The 19,447-nt window shown below is 37.1% G+C and overlaps 2 protein-coding genes across 2 annotated transcripts in view; one reads left to right on the forward strand and one right to left on the reverse strand.

The window, feature by feature from the left end:
- The window catches only part of si:dkey-225n22.4 (collagen alpha-1(XXI) chain), a 106,067-nt gene extending 89,891 nt beyond the window's left edge, over positions 1 to 16,176 (reverse strand). The window contains exons 1-4 of the mRNA XM_066683329.1: positions 16,104 to 16,176; positions 15,599 to 15,735; positions 15,203 to 15,344; positions 14,716 to 14,982 (exon numbers count right to left, since the gene is read on the reverse strand). Of these exons, the coding sequence (XP_066539426.1) occupies positions 14,716 to 14,982; positions 15,203 to 15,344; positions 15,599 to 15,735; positions 16,104 to 16,176 (619 nt within the window). The remainder of the gene's footprint in view (positions 1 to 14,715; positions 14,983 to 15,202; positions 15,345 to 15,598; positions 15,736 to 16,103) is intronic.
- Positions 16,039 to 19,447, forward strand: part of vopp1b (VOPP1 WW domain binding protein b) — a 35,409-nt gene continuing 32,000 nt past the window's right edge. Inside the window, exon 1 of the mRNA XM_066683262.1 lies at positions 16,039 to 16,279. Within this exon, the coding sequence (XP_066539359.1) occupies positions 16,229 to 16,279 (51 nt within the window). The 5' untranslated portion in view covers positions 16,039 to 16,228. The remainder of the gene's footprint in view (positions 16,280 to 19,447) is intronic.

Here is a 19,447-nt window from a genome sequence, read left to right on the forward strand (position 1 = left end):
GAAACACTTATCATGTGCAATACTTACAATTACAGGATTAATAACTCTATGTATAAAATTGCATATAAAAATATACCATATTCTGCAACTATTGTCTTCAGTGTTGTTAAACTACAAATTTGTCCATTTGTGGGGTTTTTTCTATCACATTCTCATTTCTGACAGAGATTAATAGCACCAGCTGAATATAAATGATAAAATATCTGTTCATTTCTACTAATAATAAAAACATAGAATAATATAGGGATAAAAGTTGATTAAGGAAATGTAGCTGCAACAACTAGTCTCTATTGTGCTCTTGGTCATGGTGTACATGTTTACAAGACCTGACAGTTACCATATGCTAATGATAACATGAGAGTTCCTTTGTGGAAACCTGATTTTTGGTTACGTTTCACAATACTATATAAATAACGGATTATTTTATTAATGTTAATAGATGAATATTAATAATGATAATCATTAATAATGTGACATGCTTTGAAAATATACAAATTTAGAATTTCATCAGTGTTGCTCAGCTTTACATAAACTTGTGCAATGTGCTAATTTGCAGGCAAAATATTTCACACAGTGAACAAGAATGTTTTTGTCCTTCAATTCTGGAATCCTTCAGGGGATTCAAATCCCTCCACCAATGCTGTAAACAGACAAGATTCACTGTTGACTGAATGGCTTAAGGAGCTGTTCGCGGTGCTGAAATGTACTGCTCAAACACACTTTGATTGCTCTACTTACTAACCAGTTTAAATCTCATGCACCTGCCACCGATTTAGACATGATCCTTTTTTAACTAATACGAGCCATGAGAGAGCTGCTCCAGGAGTGTATATCTCTTGATTCAGTTGGGTTCTTCCATAGTACCTCTCAGCTCTGTCATTGAGTGTGAGTGCAGTACACAATTCACTATCCACTGTTTGTGAGCTTTTCCCTTTTTCCATGGAGGCACTGCAGAGATTGGATTTCCATTTCCTCTAATAGGATATTTAGTCACAACTCCTTTGCAACACATGCAGCAGAGCGTCAGCTCCTGAGTAATGTACTGCAATATCCTGCCTTTGCAGCGGAGATACGCTCACTCAGCATAAAGTAGAAATGACTTCTGTATTGGCCATCACCAGCCTCTACAGGGAGAAAGAAGAGTTATGAGATGGGGATTTCAAGTCTTTCTGACACATGCTGCTACTGCTGGACTTTACAGGAATAGGAAGTGACTGCTACTGACTGAGGATTCTGTGTCTTTGTAGCACACCAACTGGTGAGCAGCTGATAATGTTGGATGAGCACCAGATGCTATTATGTGAGCACTCGATTGCTAAAAAGCAGCAGATACTTTCAAGTGATTATGTGAAAATCAAAAACTATTTAGTGAGCATCAAGTATCATGTAGCAATCACCAGATTCTAAAATATAAACAACAAATACTTTCAAGTTGGCACCAGGTATCATGTATTCTCGCATTGCCAGAGTCTTTGCAGAGACTTACACCACAAATGTGGCCAAGAACAGCCTACTACTGCAGGAATAGATATTTGACTGACACACAAAAGGACCAATCAGAAGTCTGCTATTTTGGCACGACACGTGGATGCAACTCTTTCACATCGAGCCAGGATCAGAGCCACTACAAAATGATACACAGGAGTGCATATGCGCGGATGTACAGAGAGCCAATCAGAATGTAACTTGCAGAATCCTGACAATGAGACCAGATTAGTGCACTGAAAATATCAGACTCTAGGTAGGCTGAGACTAGGTATCATGCAGTGAGCACTAGATACTAATGAATAAGTATCAGATGCTATCAAGTGGGATATAATTTGTTTCTGATGCCCTGTTAATATTAGTGCTCATTCACACTATTCTCACCAATAATTATCAGGTGCTCATCAAATAGTATCTGTTTTTTTAATAGTAACGGGTGCTCAGTTAATAGTATCTGGTGCCCACCAAGTACTAGCTGGTGCTCCCAAAATAGTACCTGGTGGTCTCCTAATAGTACCTTGGGCCCAGCAAATAGTATCTGGTATGCTCTTAATAGTATCTGGTGCTCACTTAATAGTAACTGGTACTAAAGATTATCTGGTGCTTGACACAGTCCTCAGCCAACAGTAGTTGTTGCTCACTGAAAATTTTCTGTGTTCCTTTCAGTACTGTCACACACTCTACATAATAACATCTGGTACCCACCATATAACCCTCAGCTAACCATGCATCTGATGCTCTCTGGTGCAAAATATGTTGAAACATATTATTTAGTAAACCTTATGTAAACATTCAGTTGAAGTTCTTAAAGGAAATAAAAATATGTATGGCTAATCTCTGTCTGGCATTCTGTGAAGGAAAACAGCATGTTTCTCCATCCAGAATCTAAAGTACTCACATGAACACAGAGAAAGTGAGCTCCTAATTTAAGTGCATTTATGTTTAACTTTTCTGAGGCCTCACTTAAGATATATATAACTTAAATTTTCATTAATTGTCTGTAACTTATCCAATTCAGGGTCGCGGTGGGTCCGGAGACTACCCGGAATGGGACTAGAACACACAAACTCCAGGTCCCTGTAGCTATGTGATTGTGACACTACCTGCTGCACCACTGTGCCGTCCTAACTTCAATTTGAAATTCAATATTGTTTTCCACCTTTATTATTTAAGCCGCTATAGAAACAGAGAGAAATGCACAGACAAAAAGACAGGGACTGCAGAGGATGAGAAACACCACAACATCCCTATCATCCCTATCATTCATCAGCCGTATTGAGTTGTTCATGGTCATTATCTGAATTTCCACATTTGGTCCTGGATATTATGTAAGGCCTGTCACTTCATGGGTTTTCCAGGTCAATGCTTCCATAGCTGTTCTAAACACAGTTCAGGGTTCCATTCAAATGCTGCTGTTTATTCGATGTTGGCAAAATCCCATTTTAACCAAATGAGTTTGGGTGAAATGAAAGGATGATAGAAGAGAAGAACACCCTTTTTATGTTAGATGCACTCTTGAGCCACTCTAAAGCTATACAATACTATTGAAGACGTACCCCACTGCAAAAAAATCAGAGACAACCATGCATCCATTTTAGTCAAAATTCAGGAGATATATGAGAAAATTACATATATTGTCATAGGGTGTGTCTAACTAATACTAATTCTTATTCATATTTAAGGATGTAGTATGTAAATGTACTCAGATATCCACAAAGCATACTTACAACAACTTGCTTTTTAACTACAGTGTGGATGTACATTCGTCTGCACAATGCAATGAAAACAACAACAAAAAAAAAAGGAGTTACTCATGTCACAAACCCAAACTGATTCTCCTGATTTGGACAGTGCATGCACAAAAAAACCACACGTGTGTGTGTGTGTGGTGTATGTGTGGTGTGTGTGTGTGTGTGTGTGTGTGTGTGTGTGTGTGTGTGTGTGTGTGTGTGTGTGTGTGTGTGTGTGTGTGTGAAAGAAAAAGAGTTGTTGGAAAAATAAGACTCGACTTGAATATTTCCAGTGTTGAATCCAAGCAACCATAAAATTATATGTTTTTCAATGCCAGTCAAGTTTTGTGTAAAAATGTGTGAATAAACTTTCTGCAGATGACAGTGGTTCACAATGATGTATGATGGCATAGCAAGCTTTATTCCCTCCTGTTAGTACAAAATTAGCTACATTAATATTTTGCATGTCTTGCAAAATCCACATTATTAAGACTGGTTTACTTTACAGTATTAACATTTAGTACACAACTGGGATACATCCATGATTCATCTGCCTTGGGTCACTGTCGGTGAAGAATGTTGTGTTCTCTCCATGTCTGCGTGGGTTTCCTCCAAGTGGATTTCATCCCATGGTCTGAAAACACATGTTGGTTGGTGGACTGGCAATGCAAAGCTTTCTGTAGGTGTGAGGGAATGTGTGAGTGAGGGATTCATGATTCATTTCTTTTTCCCAGTTGCTCAATTTCTTTTTGAGGTCTCAATTATAAATGACTCAGTTTCATTACAGAATTTATCAGAAACACCAATGTGATCAAAAGGCAATGCTGGCTAGACTACTACAATACTGAACTCTGTGGTGTTATTGACTGAAGGAAATCTTTGTGGAGTAACACTATATAAAACCTTGGCTGAGATCACAGGGTTTTTTTCAGGAGCTGAAGTATACAGTAATTTATAGTGCTGTTGTGTGAAACTGTCACAAGCCAATAAAAATCTGAAGTGCAGGACAGTAAGGAGACATCATGAAATCCAGCTTCAGCTGAGTGAGGTTTGTCTCATCCAAAATATAACCACAGTTATGAAGAGCGACAATTTGAGGTGGTTAATAATGCAGTAAGCATTAAAGTTAATTACGTACGGCAAATGTATCTGAACCAGTTCAAGCTAAGACCTTGTTCCTTTAACTGTGTTAGAGATTAGAACAGTGTAAAAATCTATTTAACACATAGCAATATGTACACCTTATTAGTGGTTTAAGTTTTTACCACCAAAGTGTTGCAAACCAACTGTATGAAAGTGATCATTTATAATTTTAACAATTCAGATGAGATGGAGAATCAAATTGCTTTGTACAAACCGGATTCCAAACAAGTTGGGACACTAAACAAACTGTGAATAAAAACTGAATGCAATGTGGAGATGGCAAATGTCAATATTTTATTTGTAATAGAACATAGATGACAGATCAAAAGTTTAATCTGAGTAAATGTAACATTTTAAAGGAAAAATATGTTGATTCAAAATTCAGAACAGTTAGAGGCCTGTATTAGACATGAATGGGAGAGCATTCCTATTTCTAAACTTGAGAAACTGGTCTCCTCTGTCCCCAGACGTCTGTTGAGTGTTGTAAGAAGAAGGGGGGATGCCACACAGTGGTAAAAAAATGGCCTTGTCCCAACTTTTTGGGATTTGTTGACGCCATGAAATTTTGAATCAACATGTTTTTCCTTTAAAATGTTACATTTATTCAGATTAAACTTTTGATCTGTCATCTATGTTCCATTACGAATAAAATATTGACATTTGCCATCTCCACATCATTGCATTCAGTTTTTATTCACAATTTGTTTAGTGTCCCAACCTTTTTGGAATCCGGTTTGTAGTCTCTGAATGACCCAATTTGTGCTTCATAGAGTGGGTCTCTATGTGGAGAAGGGGTTTAGTGCTTAGTACAGAATCTCTTATACATGCAGGCCACTATGTGTTAGTATATAGAAAATTTTATGAAGAAGCTTTGAAGAAAGTGATTGCTAATTTAAACTCTTTCAGACAATTTATTTATGTTTCAGAGACAATGCCCACACAATTGACAAAAATATCAAGCCTGATAAAGCAAGTGTTCATACTGTATGAGTGTATATTCATACTGCATGACTGAATGCACTAAATAGATGCAGAGGGCCTTGCATTACTTACCAGCTACAGTGTCCCTGTGGGCAATGTCACAGCATCAGCACCACACGTGACATGTTTTCCAGATGAGAGAAGAATATTCATTGAGTTAAACAGACCTTTGGCTCTGGACAGTCCTCTGTCCAATTGTTCTTTGTCCTCATCAGTTCACTCTCAGCTGAAGAGTCCTTTCAGTGGGGAGGAGGTAAACAATATCTTATAGCAAATTATATTCACAATCCATACTCAATAAAAACATATATATATTAATGCTATATAAGATGTAATAAAATTTGATTGTCTTAAATCTGAGTCTGAGTTTGAGTTTGTTAACACTCCAAATGCGGTTGTTGTGAAGAGAAGGCATTTTGGTGACTGTGTTCCTGATACATTATATGTAAAACATTTGGTTTAATGCTAACTGAAATACTTTTCCAGTGAAAGGTAGTTTAACTGTTTTGCACGTCTGCAACTTAAGCTTAATGCATGTATTTTAAAAGGACAATATCTGTGGCAAGCAAATTAATTTTAATATGTAACAATGTTAAAGGGAATCCCTATGATCGTGAGGAACTGCAGTTCTCTATGGTGTGTTTATGTTCAGAAACTCCATGTCTTTTTTTAGGTGGAATGGTGTGTTTGAAGAGAAAAGTGGCTGTTGTTTATATGTGGCTTACGTTGCAACTTCTCTGTAAGTCTTTATTCATTTTTTGAATTACCACAGGAACTCATTTGTAACTTAAGTGGTTTAGCTTTTGGCAGTTTTGTTCTGTTTACTTTCATGTAGTTAGCAGTCTTCTGAACTTAGAGTGGGTTCCTGCATAAATAATCTGAAAGTTTGAAGGGCTGTTTTCATGCCATGAGCAGAGAGAGAGTTATCCTAGCTTGTCTGACCGAGCCACTGTTTTTAATTCATTACTGACACTGGGGCTTCGTACAGACATTAGACCAGTTTCCAGTGAGCAAACAGACTGCAGAGGTAGCAAGTGGTGAGGAAAAATCTTCTGCATTTAAAAGTGTTTTTGATTATAATCGTGAACATCCACTTGAAGTGAAATTACCTCAGCAGAGTAAAACTCTATCCAGCTTTGACTTTTCTTTTATGCCAAATCAATTCCAGCCCATCAGTGCAGAACACATTTACATAAAACAATTTTAAACAATAATTTTCATTCTTAAACTTTGATTACATTTGCAGTTAGTATTGATCTGCCAAATATGTGTTGCAAAAGCCAAGCTGAAAATTTGGCAATGCAAATTGTCATCCATTGTGGTATGATTAGCCAATGAACAGGCAGCAAAAAACAGATACAATACAATCCCAAACCTTCCCCAGAGGCAAACTAGTGTTGCTATTGTTCCAGGACTCACATGTCAAAGTTCACCAAACTTGAACTCTGCTTCAATGTTGCATTCAAGTGGTATCATTCATTTATTCATTCATTATCTGTAACCGCTTTTCCAGTTCAGGGTTGTGATGGGAAATATTAGTTGTCCAAAAGGTGGACAAAAACATATTTACATATTTACTACTGGTAAACTCAGGATTGTAGGGGTGGCACAGTGGCACAGCAGGTGGTGTTGCAGTCACACAGCTCCGGGTGACTGTTTGTGAGAAGTTTGGTGTGTTGTCCATGTGGGTTTCCTCAAGGTGCTCTGGTTTCCTCCCACAGTCCAAAAATATATGTTGGTAGGTGGATTGGCGACTTGGAAGATTGTCCATAGGTGTGAGTGTGTGTACCTAGCCACTGGAATGCATCGTGCTGCAGTGTCGTTCCCAAAGCCTGGATAAAATAGGGAGGGTTGTGTCAGGAATATGGAGCTCTATTAGGGTCAAAAGTTTTGTTCATTTGAAAAAAAAAATCTGAAACTTCAAATCTTGAGATTGAACTTTAAAAATACAACAATGTACTCAAAATTAAAAAAAAAAAAGTGTAGGATGATTTTTTTTTCAGTTTAAATAGAATTTGGATTCATTTATTTTATATCTTCAATAAATATTTTATTTTAAATTTTCATTTTCCTATATATTTTGATATTTTAAGTCTTATATTTTTCAATTGCAGATTTGTAGTTTAAATTAAAGCTCAATTTAAGGTGAAACAGAACATCAGACTAAGAACCTAGGGAATAAGGAGCTTATTTAGATTCATTACTGCCTCGCTGCAGTTTTGTCCTGATGGAGCAGACACCATCGTGTCTGAAAGTGCTGAAAAACTGAAGTGTGGCTGTGGAACTACGCACTTTGACACAGTTTAAAGCTCTTTTACTGCAATAGGTGCCAAATGCTGTCTAAAAGATCTCACTATAAAGGTCACTGAAGTCAAGGATTTACACTGAATATTGCATAAAACTAAAACTAAAAAATTTAAGATTTAATATAAGACTTCCAATATCAAAAAATATATAGGAAAGTGAAAATTGAAAATAAATTGTTTATTCAAAAAATGTATTCAAACAATTGAATCAAAATTCTATTTAAACTGAAAAATCCTACACTTATTTTAATTTTGAATATATTGTTGTATTTTTCAAATTTAATCTCAAGATTTTTTTTTCAAATGAACAAAACTAATATAGCTCCATACAGGGCATCCGGCGTAAAAATTGTTCCAGATCAGTGTGCGGTTGGTCCGTTGTGGCGACCCTGGACGAGAGCAGACGAAGAAGAAGAAACTCTTCTTTCATTATAGATGATATATGACTTTACAAGAGGCTGCTTGCATGTATAAGTCAGGTGGTAGGTCCAGCTTTTACCTCGACTTGGTCTCATTCGTGTGGTTTTTGTGGGGAGTTAAAAAACACGGATGCTGTCAATATATTTTATGTTGATTTTTAAACATAAGTATAACCAACATATGTGTAAATTGTAGATGTTTCAAAAATTACTTTAGAGTTAAGTAAAGTTATATGTTTTTATCTAAAACATAATTTCTTTATATAAAACTTACTGTTGATGAACTGTTCTGCTGTGCTGAAAAGTGTTTACATGCCTGTGAATGGTCTCATTAATTATGTTTTCTACAGATAAAAAAGACATTTTAAGATCAGATTTGTCATTAACATACGGCATAGTTGAATAATAAATCAGTTTTTAGAAAATGTTTGTGTATAGTGAGCATTTTTTTAGAAAGGACCAAATGGTGTGAAATCATATTTACTAGTTAACCACCTGGCATATACAACTTTCTGATGAGCTCCTGAAAGCAACATAAATTTGCCTGTGGAATATATTTACCCCATGTGTCTGATGTAAGAAATTGCTCACTTGGGTAAATTCTATTAAAATTAACAACATTTTGCTTTTCACTGACCAAAATCTAGTGTGGTGGGAGCTTAGGAAATAAAAAGAGCATTGACAATGGAGATTTATATCATAAGTGGACCTCAGTGGGATATAAGAATGTGAAAATGTAGCTTGTGGGTCCTTAAGGACTTTGATACTTAATAGATCTGGTTTTGGATGATGTATAGTAGAAGACATACTATACATTTTGATTGCCACACACTGTCCTCTGCTTAATTTAGGTACTATTTTATTAAAGTATTACAATTTTTTAAAAAAAAAGTAAAATATACTCCAGAAGTCAAACAGCTTGTGATAGCCAAAAGAGTTTTCTATAATAGAGTCTGTTAACTTAGCATTCCTGCAATAAAATGCGCATTTAATGGTCTAACATTTCTACATTATGCAACATTTATCATGACCAAGCAAACACAAGTATTATTGTACAGAAATAAGATCAGACAGATGGGGATAGGGGGAAGAGGGAATATTTTCCATCACCTGCACATGACAGACAGTGCTTTAGATTGGTGATGGCTGTTTAATATCTCCAGCATCCTGCAAATATCAAAAGCAAACATATGTTATATTTCATTTCTATTAAAAAAAAAATAGATTATTAAGGAGCTTTGTCAAAAGATTATCATTGTCAGTAACACATTCTACATGCGAACCAGAAGTGGACCACATATTAAAAATACTCATTTGGCCCAGAGTCACAAAATTTACCTGGCCCAGTTCTGGCAAATATATGGTTGTGTTGGTCATGAAAAATTTGACATGTGACATAGGTGACATAGGGGATGTTGGCTAGAGCTGGGCCAGAATAAGTTTACAGGGCTTATAGATTTATGTATAGATAGATATAGATAGAGAAATTTAGAGTAATGACAACCAATGACAAGACCTAGTATACTGTCAGAAAAACTGTCACCGTGGTGGTGCCTTTTTGCTGTGACTGTGGTGGTACCCTCAAGGATACATTTCTCTACTTTTAGTTATCAAACATAATTGCACTTTATTCTATTGTAATTTTGTATTTTAATATTGTGTTGATTTCTCACACCCCATTTCATCTCCAGGACTTGTATGATGTCTCTTTATTTTATATAGTTCTGTAATGAATTATTACAAATTTTCACAACTGGACTTTTTACATCACTGTTGTACCTTTAAAAGTACATTTATTTGTAAATTCAGTGAGCAATAATGTATCTCTACCATACCTTTTTTTTTGTTTGATAGTGTATTAACACCGCAAACAATGTCACCATCAGAGGAACAGTACATTTTTATCTTTCATCAGGAGACATGTGCTAGTCCACAGTTGCTAGTGTCCATCCTACTACTGTGAGAAGGCTACTGTCAAGAAGCCATTATGGAGCCAATTAAATAATCCATATTATTTAAAAAAAGTTGCAAATCATAAAAAGAAGCTAGGTTTTCGTAAGCACTCCACTCCAGACCCAGACCAGAGTAACACTGAGCAATAGGTATAATGCAAGGAACTTTTTAGACTGAACTTTGGAGAAGAAGAATCCTTATGAGAAAAACTGAAAATATGTCTTGTGAAAGTACTGGAAGCTGGAAAAAGTGAAAGTGTGGACAATAAGTAAATAATTAAAAGTTATTACATGATGTTACAATTTACTGACATTAAAATGAATGACATTTTTGCCATTTGGTTTGTACAGAGATTTCTGCCTGATAAGTACATAAATAATGACAACAACTTCATTCAATAGATTTTACAACTGTTTTATTGAGTGTTTGGCGGATCAGTTGGCTGATTAATTAGTTTGACTTGTGTAAGTTACCTTGTCTGGCAAATTGTGGCTTTTATAATTTCTAAGAAATGATGAGGTACTTCATTTTCTATTATATTCATGATGATATCTAATGCATTCTGAATAGTTCATTTCATGCCTTGATGAATTTATGGGCCTAATACAGCTTCCTGCTAAATTTATCTTAAGCAACAGATTAAGCATGCTTATTTATTTCCTTAAATCACTTTTATAATGTTTCACAGCACACAAAGGGGAGTGTTCCGTGTGACAATGTGCATGAGTTATTAATCTACATTTGTAGACAGCAGAAACATTGCTGTCTGCAGGATAGAATAAAATTTGAGTTTAATAAATAAAGTATTATAAGCTCATAAACCACAACCATTCCCCATGTTACATTTCAGAGGGTGCTGGAACCTCATGAAGACTTGAGGCTGCTGGAGTGATTTGTGTTTCCTCTGGTGAAAATGTACACAACACAGGGAGGAAGCAATTTATTGAATTTTTGGAACTTCAGTGTCATTTTTCTGCCAGTTGGAGGAAAAATTCATGATTCAAAAAGATTCCCATTTTCATCATGGTGACAACAAAATGGTGACAAACACACACACAAACACACACACACACATATATGCACTAACCCTAGCTGCTGCAAGACGTTCTGCACATTTTTTCCCCTTGTGGCTTGCTTAATCCACACAGTATTCTCTTATATTATTGTTGAAGCTGGAATATTGTCTGGGCTGTGAGCTGCATGCATTTAGTTTTCTCAATTAGAGCTTGACACAAAATTCTAGTTTTCTCTTTTTTATATATATATATTATAGGGTATTTTGATAAGAGCAGCACTCTTTAAGTGAAAAGAACTATCCCCACTTCTCCAATAATGGGTTGTGTATAAAAAAACATATTCTGCTGGAACATATTTTGGATCAACTTAGAAGAAGCAATCATGTTTTTCTGCAGTGAGTCTTTTTGTTATGAAAAGAAAATTATACATTCATTATTCATTATTCAGTATTCATTAGAGATTCTGTAGTATTTAAACATGGCCATCCCCAGGTTGAGGGACCAGGTCTATGGAACATAAACTGCATGATCTGGCACTACAAAGAAACAAGTGGAGTTACAACTTACAAAATGACTTATTGCTTCTTTAAAGGGAATGTCTGCGATTGTGAGGAACTGAAGTTCTCTCTGGTTTGTTTATGTTTTGAAGCTCTGTGTCTTTTAAGATGGAATGGTATGTTTAAGGACGAAAACACGACGTCGTTCGTAGGTGTTTCAAGTTTTAATTTTTCTGTAAGTTTTAGTCACTGTTTGTATTAACAAAGAAACTGGAGTTTACAAAAGTTTGTTTACTTTCATGCAGTTAGCAGTCTCCTGAATTTAGGGTGGTTCCTAAATATTTTTTTTTAGGAAGGCTGACAATACTGACAATAATTTTTTATGAACAATTTAGATGACCTGTTTTCAACAAGCAAACAGTTCTCTGAATTTTTGAACACCTTCTGAAGTTTATAAAAGTATGTTTTGATTACAATGGTGAACGTTGCCTTTAAGTGAAATTACCTCAGTCAGAAGTGAATCAGCAGAGTAAAACTGTATCCGGCAGGCCTCAGATCCTCCGTCAGATTGGATCTGTTCATGTTCAGGAAGCAGAAGCAAAGTCAGCATGGGCTTCATGGCCAGTCTGTCAAACATACTGAGGAAGTATAGCTTCAAACATGGAACATTCCAGAATAACTGAATTCTCTCAGTCTTTAAAATCTCACAAAAATGTGAGAGTAAATGAGAGAGACATTGGCGAGAGACATTGATTTAATGTGGCCTAAACATTATACAAGTGATCAAATGTAAATTTTGCAGCTCTACATAAATACAGTGACGGTGTTGTCTTTTTGTGACTAGTGATGTATAGAGTGTTTTCACTTTCAAATACACTCATGTTTTCTGCCTGAGTTATGTCACTGCTGCAGATGTCTAGGAACATGGGGATGACTGTTTTGGTTTGTGTGGTTTTCACTGTAGTGAGACTGCGTGGGAGGAGCCAGGTTGAACAAATCAGTGGGGTCTACTTAGGTAAATTTCACATGATAATTAAGTTGGTGTTTTTTTTTTCATGTTAGTGACTTTTAGTGTTAGTTAATTTTTTTATTAACTTTGAAAATCTGGTCTGGATCAAAGGTAAAACAAGTTGCACTTCATTACCCAGCTAACAGGGCACATTCCCACAACTTTGGCTAACTTATGTAAAACTTCTCCTAATGTTAGAAGCAAGCATTCATACAGTGACGTCAATGGAATGTTCCATAAACTTTACCTGACCTTGATAAAAGTTCTCCTAATGTTAGTCTGAAATGTTCCATGTGAAAGTTACATTAACTTTTTTTTTTTTTTTTTATATATAAATAGTCTAAAGGAGTATATGTATGGTATTCTTTAGACACATTAGGAAAGAGTCACCTGGTTTACATTAATGTTTGAGATTAAGGTACAATGAATGAATCAATTAATTAATTAATTAAAAGGACCATCATTTGAAAAAATTCTCAACTTTTGACATTGCACTACTGATTGTTCCTCGTATCTGACACAAGGTCCAAAAAAAGCCAAAAATACTGCTCCACTGCAGTGCACAAAAGATGTTATAATGTATACATTCTACTAACCTGCTATGAGTGAATAAGAAAGAACAAGAAAATGAAGTATAAACCTTCAAAGAACATTAAATTGTCAGTGTAAACAATGTTGAGATAACATTCAGGGGAAATGTTCAGGAAACTTTAAGAAAAATTACTTTTTTCACTTTCAGGGAACATTTCCAAAGCAGACTTAAGAAAAACATAGAATATAATAACATAATTTTGCAACATTTTAAGAACGTTCCAAGAGAACATTCCTAGAATGATAAATATTGGTGTAAATAAGGTTGAGGTAACATTCCCAAGTTACAAAAACGCTCTGAGAACGTTAAAAACTGGACAAATTCACTTTGAGGGAACATTCCAGTGCAACGTTCCCACAACCAAAATATAACGTTAGGGGAACGTTCTGAGAACGTACTTTTGTTAGCTGGGTAACTCCAAACTGAAATTACCGTTAAACTTTAGTTACAGTGGGATTTATACCCTGTAGGTGTAAAATGGCTGTTGGTTCAAACTGAGCAAACTGGCTCACTTCAAGGCGCACTTCACAGCGGCGCTGACTAGCGGGGGATATCCCGCATGCGTTGTTCCTATCCCCACCTGTTTTCAGGAATATCCCGCCTCCATCGTGCTGTAATTGGCTAGAAGGTATTGATTGGGTAGTGCTTTGTTTTATTTTTATTTACTTTCTGTACAAATAGAATTAGACAGAAGAGTCGGTGCATCAACAGAAAGCAGAAACAAAATAAATTTGAATTAAAATATATTAAAATACTATTAATAATCTTATAAGATATAAGAAGAATGAAGACAATACATTAAGCTCTTATTTTTAATTACGTACATCAAAACTAAGAAAATCTGACTCTGAACAAGTTCATATAGCGTGTCAATTTAATAACAAATTTCAGGGCCTTATTCGTGATAATAGGGTGGAAACTGAAAGTATATTTTGAGTTTAACAGTAAATATCTGATTGTTTTATACATGTGAATACATTTGGTCATGGTGCAGTTAATTGCAAATGTTTGATCACTCAGTGCCAAATATTTTGTTAATTTTCTGAATAAATACATGTTGTTTTTAAATAACATTACAAGTGGGAATATTTACATTTACATTTACATTTACTGCATTTAGCAGACGCTCTTATTCAGAGTGACTCACATAAGTGCTTAGTGTTCAGACAGAATTTGTGTCTTAGCTAGTACAAACATGTTAGAATCCAAACTTCCTCTGAGCTCAGACGCTACCAGAAGAAGGGCCCATGTTGATTCCTAGAAAGAACAAAACATAGTAAATGAACCACACAACATCTCTTCAGTGCTCAAATCTAGAGAGAAAAACTAGTCAGAGCTCATACCTAGAGAGAAAAGCTCAGTATAAGTGCGGTATGAGGACAAAAACAGCCTGTTACGGTGAACACAGTGACCTCACTTAAGTGGGTCACAAAGAAATGGGACTTCAGTCAGCGTTTGAAGACTGTAAGAGAGACTGGACAGCCAGTGGAAGTTTGTTTCACCATTAGGGTGCCAGGACTGAGAACAGTCTTGACACTAGTCCTCCATGTGTCTTTAGGGATGGCAGGTCAAGTCGAGCTGTACTTGAAGCTTGAAGGGCTCGAGGTGCAGTCCAATTCTTGACCTTTGCCATAAGGTAGGGAGGGGCTGGTCCATTCTTGGCTTTGTAGGCAATCATGGGAGTTTTAAACCTGGTGCGGACAGCTACAGGAAGCCAGTGAAGAGAGTGGAGTGACGTGGGTGAATTTTGGAAGATTGAAGACAAGCCATGCAGCTGCATTCTGGATGAGCTGAAAGGGCCGGATGGCTTGCAGAGGAAGACCAGGCAGGAGTGATTTGCAGTAGTCAAGCCTTGAAATAAATAGAGATTTGACTAGCGCCTGAGAGATATAGAGGAAAATGACTGGCAGATTTTATTAACATTCTCTTCAAAGAAGATGACAAAATCCTTGGGAGTGAGGGAAGAGGGTGGTTGGGGGAGAGGGGGGATTGAGGAGAGAGGTCAGATGGTGATGCTTCAAGTCTCTCTGTGTGGAAAGACGACGTCACAGAAGTTACTTCATTAGAGAACCTAGATAGGAGAGGTAGGAATGAAGATCACAGTCAAGCTGGGCTTTCCTCCATCTTTTCTCTGCCTTTCTTAGTTCTCCCTGGATGCTGCAGAGAACATCTCTCAGGTAAGGGGCCAGGTGGTGAGGATTGAGGATGGAGGACTGGAGAATAAATGACATAAAAGGTTAATTGCAAATGAGAGTGAGGAAAAGAAAGTATCTGTGGCTGTATCCAGGGAGAGAGAAAAGATTCAGTGTGAGGAAGGGTAGTCAAGATTGCTGAGGTGAGACATGGATGAGAGATGGAGTGCAGGTTGAGTGAAGGAGAAGCAAGGAGGGGAGACATGGACAGGGAGAGCAGGGAGGGAATGTAGAAAAGAAAAACAATGATGATCTGAGCAGTGAAGAGGTGTTACTGTGATGTCCAGCGTAGGGGTAAGTCTGCTGAAGATGAGGTCCAGAGTGTTGCTTGCTCTATGAGTCGGAGGAGAATAGTTGAGGGTGATGTCAAAGGATGACACCAGTTGTTCAAGGCTGGATGACTGCAACTTGCCTGTTGGAAGTCACCAATGAGAATGAGTGGAAAAGGTCAGTGCAAAAAATCAATTTATCTGATGACTATGATTTTATTGGAAACAAATAAACAAACAAAAATGTGTCATAACTTTTTCACAGACTTATGAATTGATTTGTGTGTGTGTGTGTGTTAAATCAGCAATTGTCCATTAATTGCTAGAAAAATTCACTTAGAATATTAGTTAAAAACAGAAGAGCCCGTGAACTCCGAGCCAATCACAGAGCTGGGGGCGGGGCTCCGCCTGAAAACGGGTGTGAAAAAATACACCCGAGCGCTATTAGCATTGACAGTGTACGCGGCTAAGCTACGGTGAAGCGTCGGCTGTACAGTACAACGTTATTTACCCTTTGTGTGTAGTGGGAAAGCGACAATGTAGCGAAGGAATGGACGTGAAATTTGCCATGAAGCCGTCTTCATGACAGAAATTTGACTTGTCTGTGCCCAAAAAAGAGGAGAGGAGCGAGTTAAGATGATGTACCATCGAGTGGGTGTTATTCTCGGGCTGTGGGCGCTCGCTGAGGTAAGTCTCCTGTCAACGGTTCCTTAGCTCATTCTGAGGGGTCCTCTGTTGGGAAACTACATGATAATAAATTATTACATGTTCCGTGTAGTTTGGGCTTATTTCTGGGTCTCTTTATGTTTGTTTGTCAATATTGTGCATATCTCATTTCTTCCTTGGCCAGTTTTTTTTGTGCTGTGTCGCAATTAGTAATAGGGCTTTGTCTTTGCAACCGTCCACTCCACCACCACCACCACCACAGTAAGAGAAAACGACAACAGCTGCAGCAGTGCTTCCCTTTTGCCTGCGACTGGAGCTGAAATGCCGTCAGGACACTGTTGTTTTGTTTTGCTGTTTTTGTTTTGGTTGTTTTGTTGTTGAGGGTTATATTCCACAAACAAGGTTTTTCAATCTAGCCAAACATCTTAAGCCCAAATTGAGGACTTTTAAATCGGTAAAGAGAGGGACATCCCTACTGGACAGTCATCAACTTTGTAAATGAAATGGTTATAAAGACAAATCCTGCTTTGTGAAATACCCTCGGGTTTCCGTCACTCTGAGCTGTGGACTCCGCCAAAGATTAACCTCTTTATTGTTCATCCAAAATACAATCCCAAAGTTGATGTACCACTGATGGCACATTGACAATATGCATTTGAAGTGAAAGTAAAACCTACTAAAAGCATCAGGAAGGTTTGTTGTATTTCCCAGCTCCCTGCAACATACCTTGAGCTGCAGTACTCCAAAAAACTTACTATGATTGCATTAATGTGTGGATCAGTGTAAACCCATCATAATTGGGTTAAAAGATGAATTGTGTTTATATCAGAATGTCAGTCGATTGAGTGCAATTTTCAAATCACATGAGCTGTATTTTAAATTATAGCCAACACCAGGTAGAACAATATTAAAAGGGTATGCTTTTAAATTTTCAATAACAGAGTTGGGCTATTCAGGGGTTACCACAGACTGTGCTGTGGACATCCATTCTCAACTAAATTGTGTCAGTCTGATTAATCTGTGTTTTCTTTGTTATTTAAACAGGCCTGGACTTCACAACAGAAAAAAAAATCATATTATTTTTGATTGATAGTTGAAATTGACCGGTGAGATACTGACCAGTTACACCAGCAAAATATCTTTGTACAAAATTTTGTATTATTATTATTTTTTTATTGTACAATAATGGGCAGCATGGTGGTGAAACTGGTAATTTCACTGTTCCAAAACTCTAGGGTCCTAGGGTTGTGTGTTTGGGTCCCATCTTGGGTCACTGTCTGTAAGGAGTTTAGTGTGCTCTGCCTGTTTCTGTGGGTTTCCTCTGGGTGCTCCTGTCTCTTCCCACGGTCCAAAAACCCATGTTGGTAGGTGGACTGGCTCAAAATGTCCATACCTGTGAATGTGTAAGTGTGTGATGGACTAGTGCCCCATCAGGTTTGTTCTGCCTTGTGCCCAGTGATTCTGAGTAGGCTCAGGAGGCAACATAATCTTGAACAGGATGAATGTGGTTGCAGAAAATGAATGAATAAATGTTTAAATATATATTCACTCATCATATGTTTATTGCAAACGCTTGTTGTGGGTCCGGAGCCTACCCGGAATCCCTGGGCGCATGGCGGCAGCACACCCTGGGGGGTGCCAGTCCTTCGCAGGGCGACACACATACACACACCCACACCTATGGACACTTTTGAGAAGCAGATCTACCTACCAATGAGTATTTTTGGATAAAAGCTAGAGGAAATTAGATTCCTAACAAGGGAAGAAACCGGGGCACCCAGAGGAAACCCATGCAGACTCCTCACAGTCCGTTGCCCAAAGCGGGAACCCACAACCTCAGGACCCTGGAGCTATGTGATAGTGACACTACCTGTTGTGCCACCCTAATTATAATTTTATATTAAAAAGTTCAACATAATGTATTCATTTTAAAAGACTCTGTATAGGTTTTAAAATTTATTTTATATATGCGATCAGGCTATGGGTGATCATTTTTCTTTTTGAAACTGCAGTTCTCCTAAATAGTCTCAAATGTGCAGGATCAGAAAGGCAGGGTTTCCTGTGTCATAAACCTGTTAACAACCTTGTTAAGGTTTGCACTGTTGTGCTGCAGGCTGGGTGGGTGGAGATAGAAGTGGAAAATACTTGAATATTCATAAAGCCACACATATTGAATGAAGGCAGAGGCAAAATAGAGTTACAGCCAATGGTTTAAGAAATGTTCTTCTTGGAAATTACATCTACTTATGCAATTTTGATGAAATGAGATGAGTTTTTCAGGGTTTTATTGATGGTCAGTGTGCTGTGGTTGAGGAAATTGAGGAGTTATATGAGCTAGATGGCATCTAAATCATTTGGTTGTCCTTGAGGTGCTGTGTAATATAAACCCTTGTGTGAGAAACAAATGACAGTGATAACATGCAGTTATTCAGGTTATGTTCAGGAATATAAATTGTTTAATAGTATTGAGAGAAATACTCTTGTGTGGATAAGGATCTGAAGGATTTCCAGTGATAAGGGAGCTTGTTCTTTGTCTTGTTGAGTACTTGCCTTAAAGCTTGTTTATTGCAAAGAAATGGAAATGCTTACGTGGCAGTTAAATTTAACTGTCTTCGAAGCAGATCACTCTGGTGGGCTTTAGGTTGAAAGAGTCATTGTTTCTTGACATCCCCCTTTCTCCTGCTAATGTAGTTCATTAGATTCTGCATCTCTGTGTTTAGGTGCGCATGACTAAACTTTTGCCACTGGGCCGAGAGGCAGCTCTGTGTAACACTGGAATGAAATACACAACATTGAACATGGCTGGAGATGGCTATCTCATCACAGAGCTGGTTACTCAATGTAGTTTCTTACAACAGGAACAAAACTGACAAGAAATGCTAAATTTAGTATGCAAGTTTTTCTTACTGCATGCTTAGCATCTTAGCTTCCCCTATCATTTAGTAATGTGCTAAAAACCTTTTGTCTTGTCAAGAAACATGGTCCTGGTGTACAAAATTGGCACATTTCAAAAGCTGATTCAAGGCGAGGGAATTAGATATATTTTTTGATAAATGCTAAAAAAAGAGAGCAGCTGACACTGAATTAAAACATTTCCATTTCAAACTGAAAAAAAATATTTGAAACAAAATTTTTGGTTTATAGTTTCTGAAGCTCTAACTAAAAAAGTATATTATGATACTGCAATAC

The sequence above is a fragment of the Hoplias malabaricus genome, chromosome 10 (assembly GCF_029633855.1).
Source record: "Hoplias malabaricus isolate fHopMal1 chromosome 10, fHopMal1.hap1, whole genome shotgun sequence".
Lineage (NCBI taxonomy): Eukaryota > Metazoa > Chordata > Actinopteri > Characiformes > Erythrinidae > Hoplias > Hoplias malabaricus.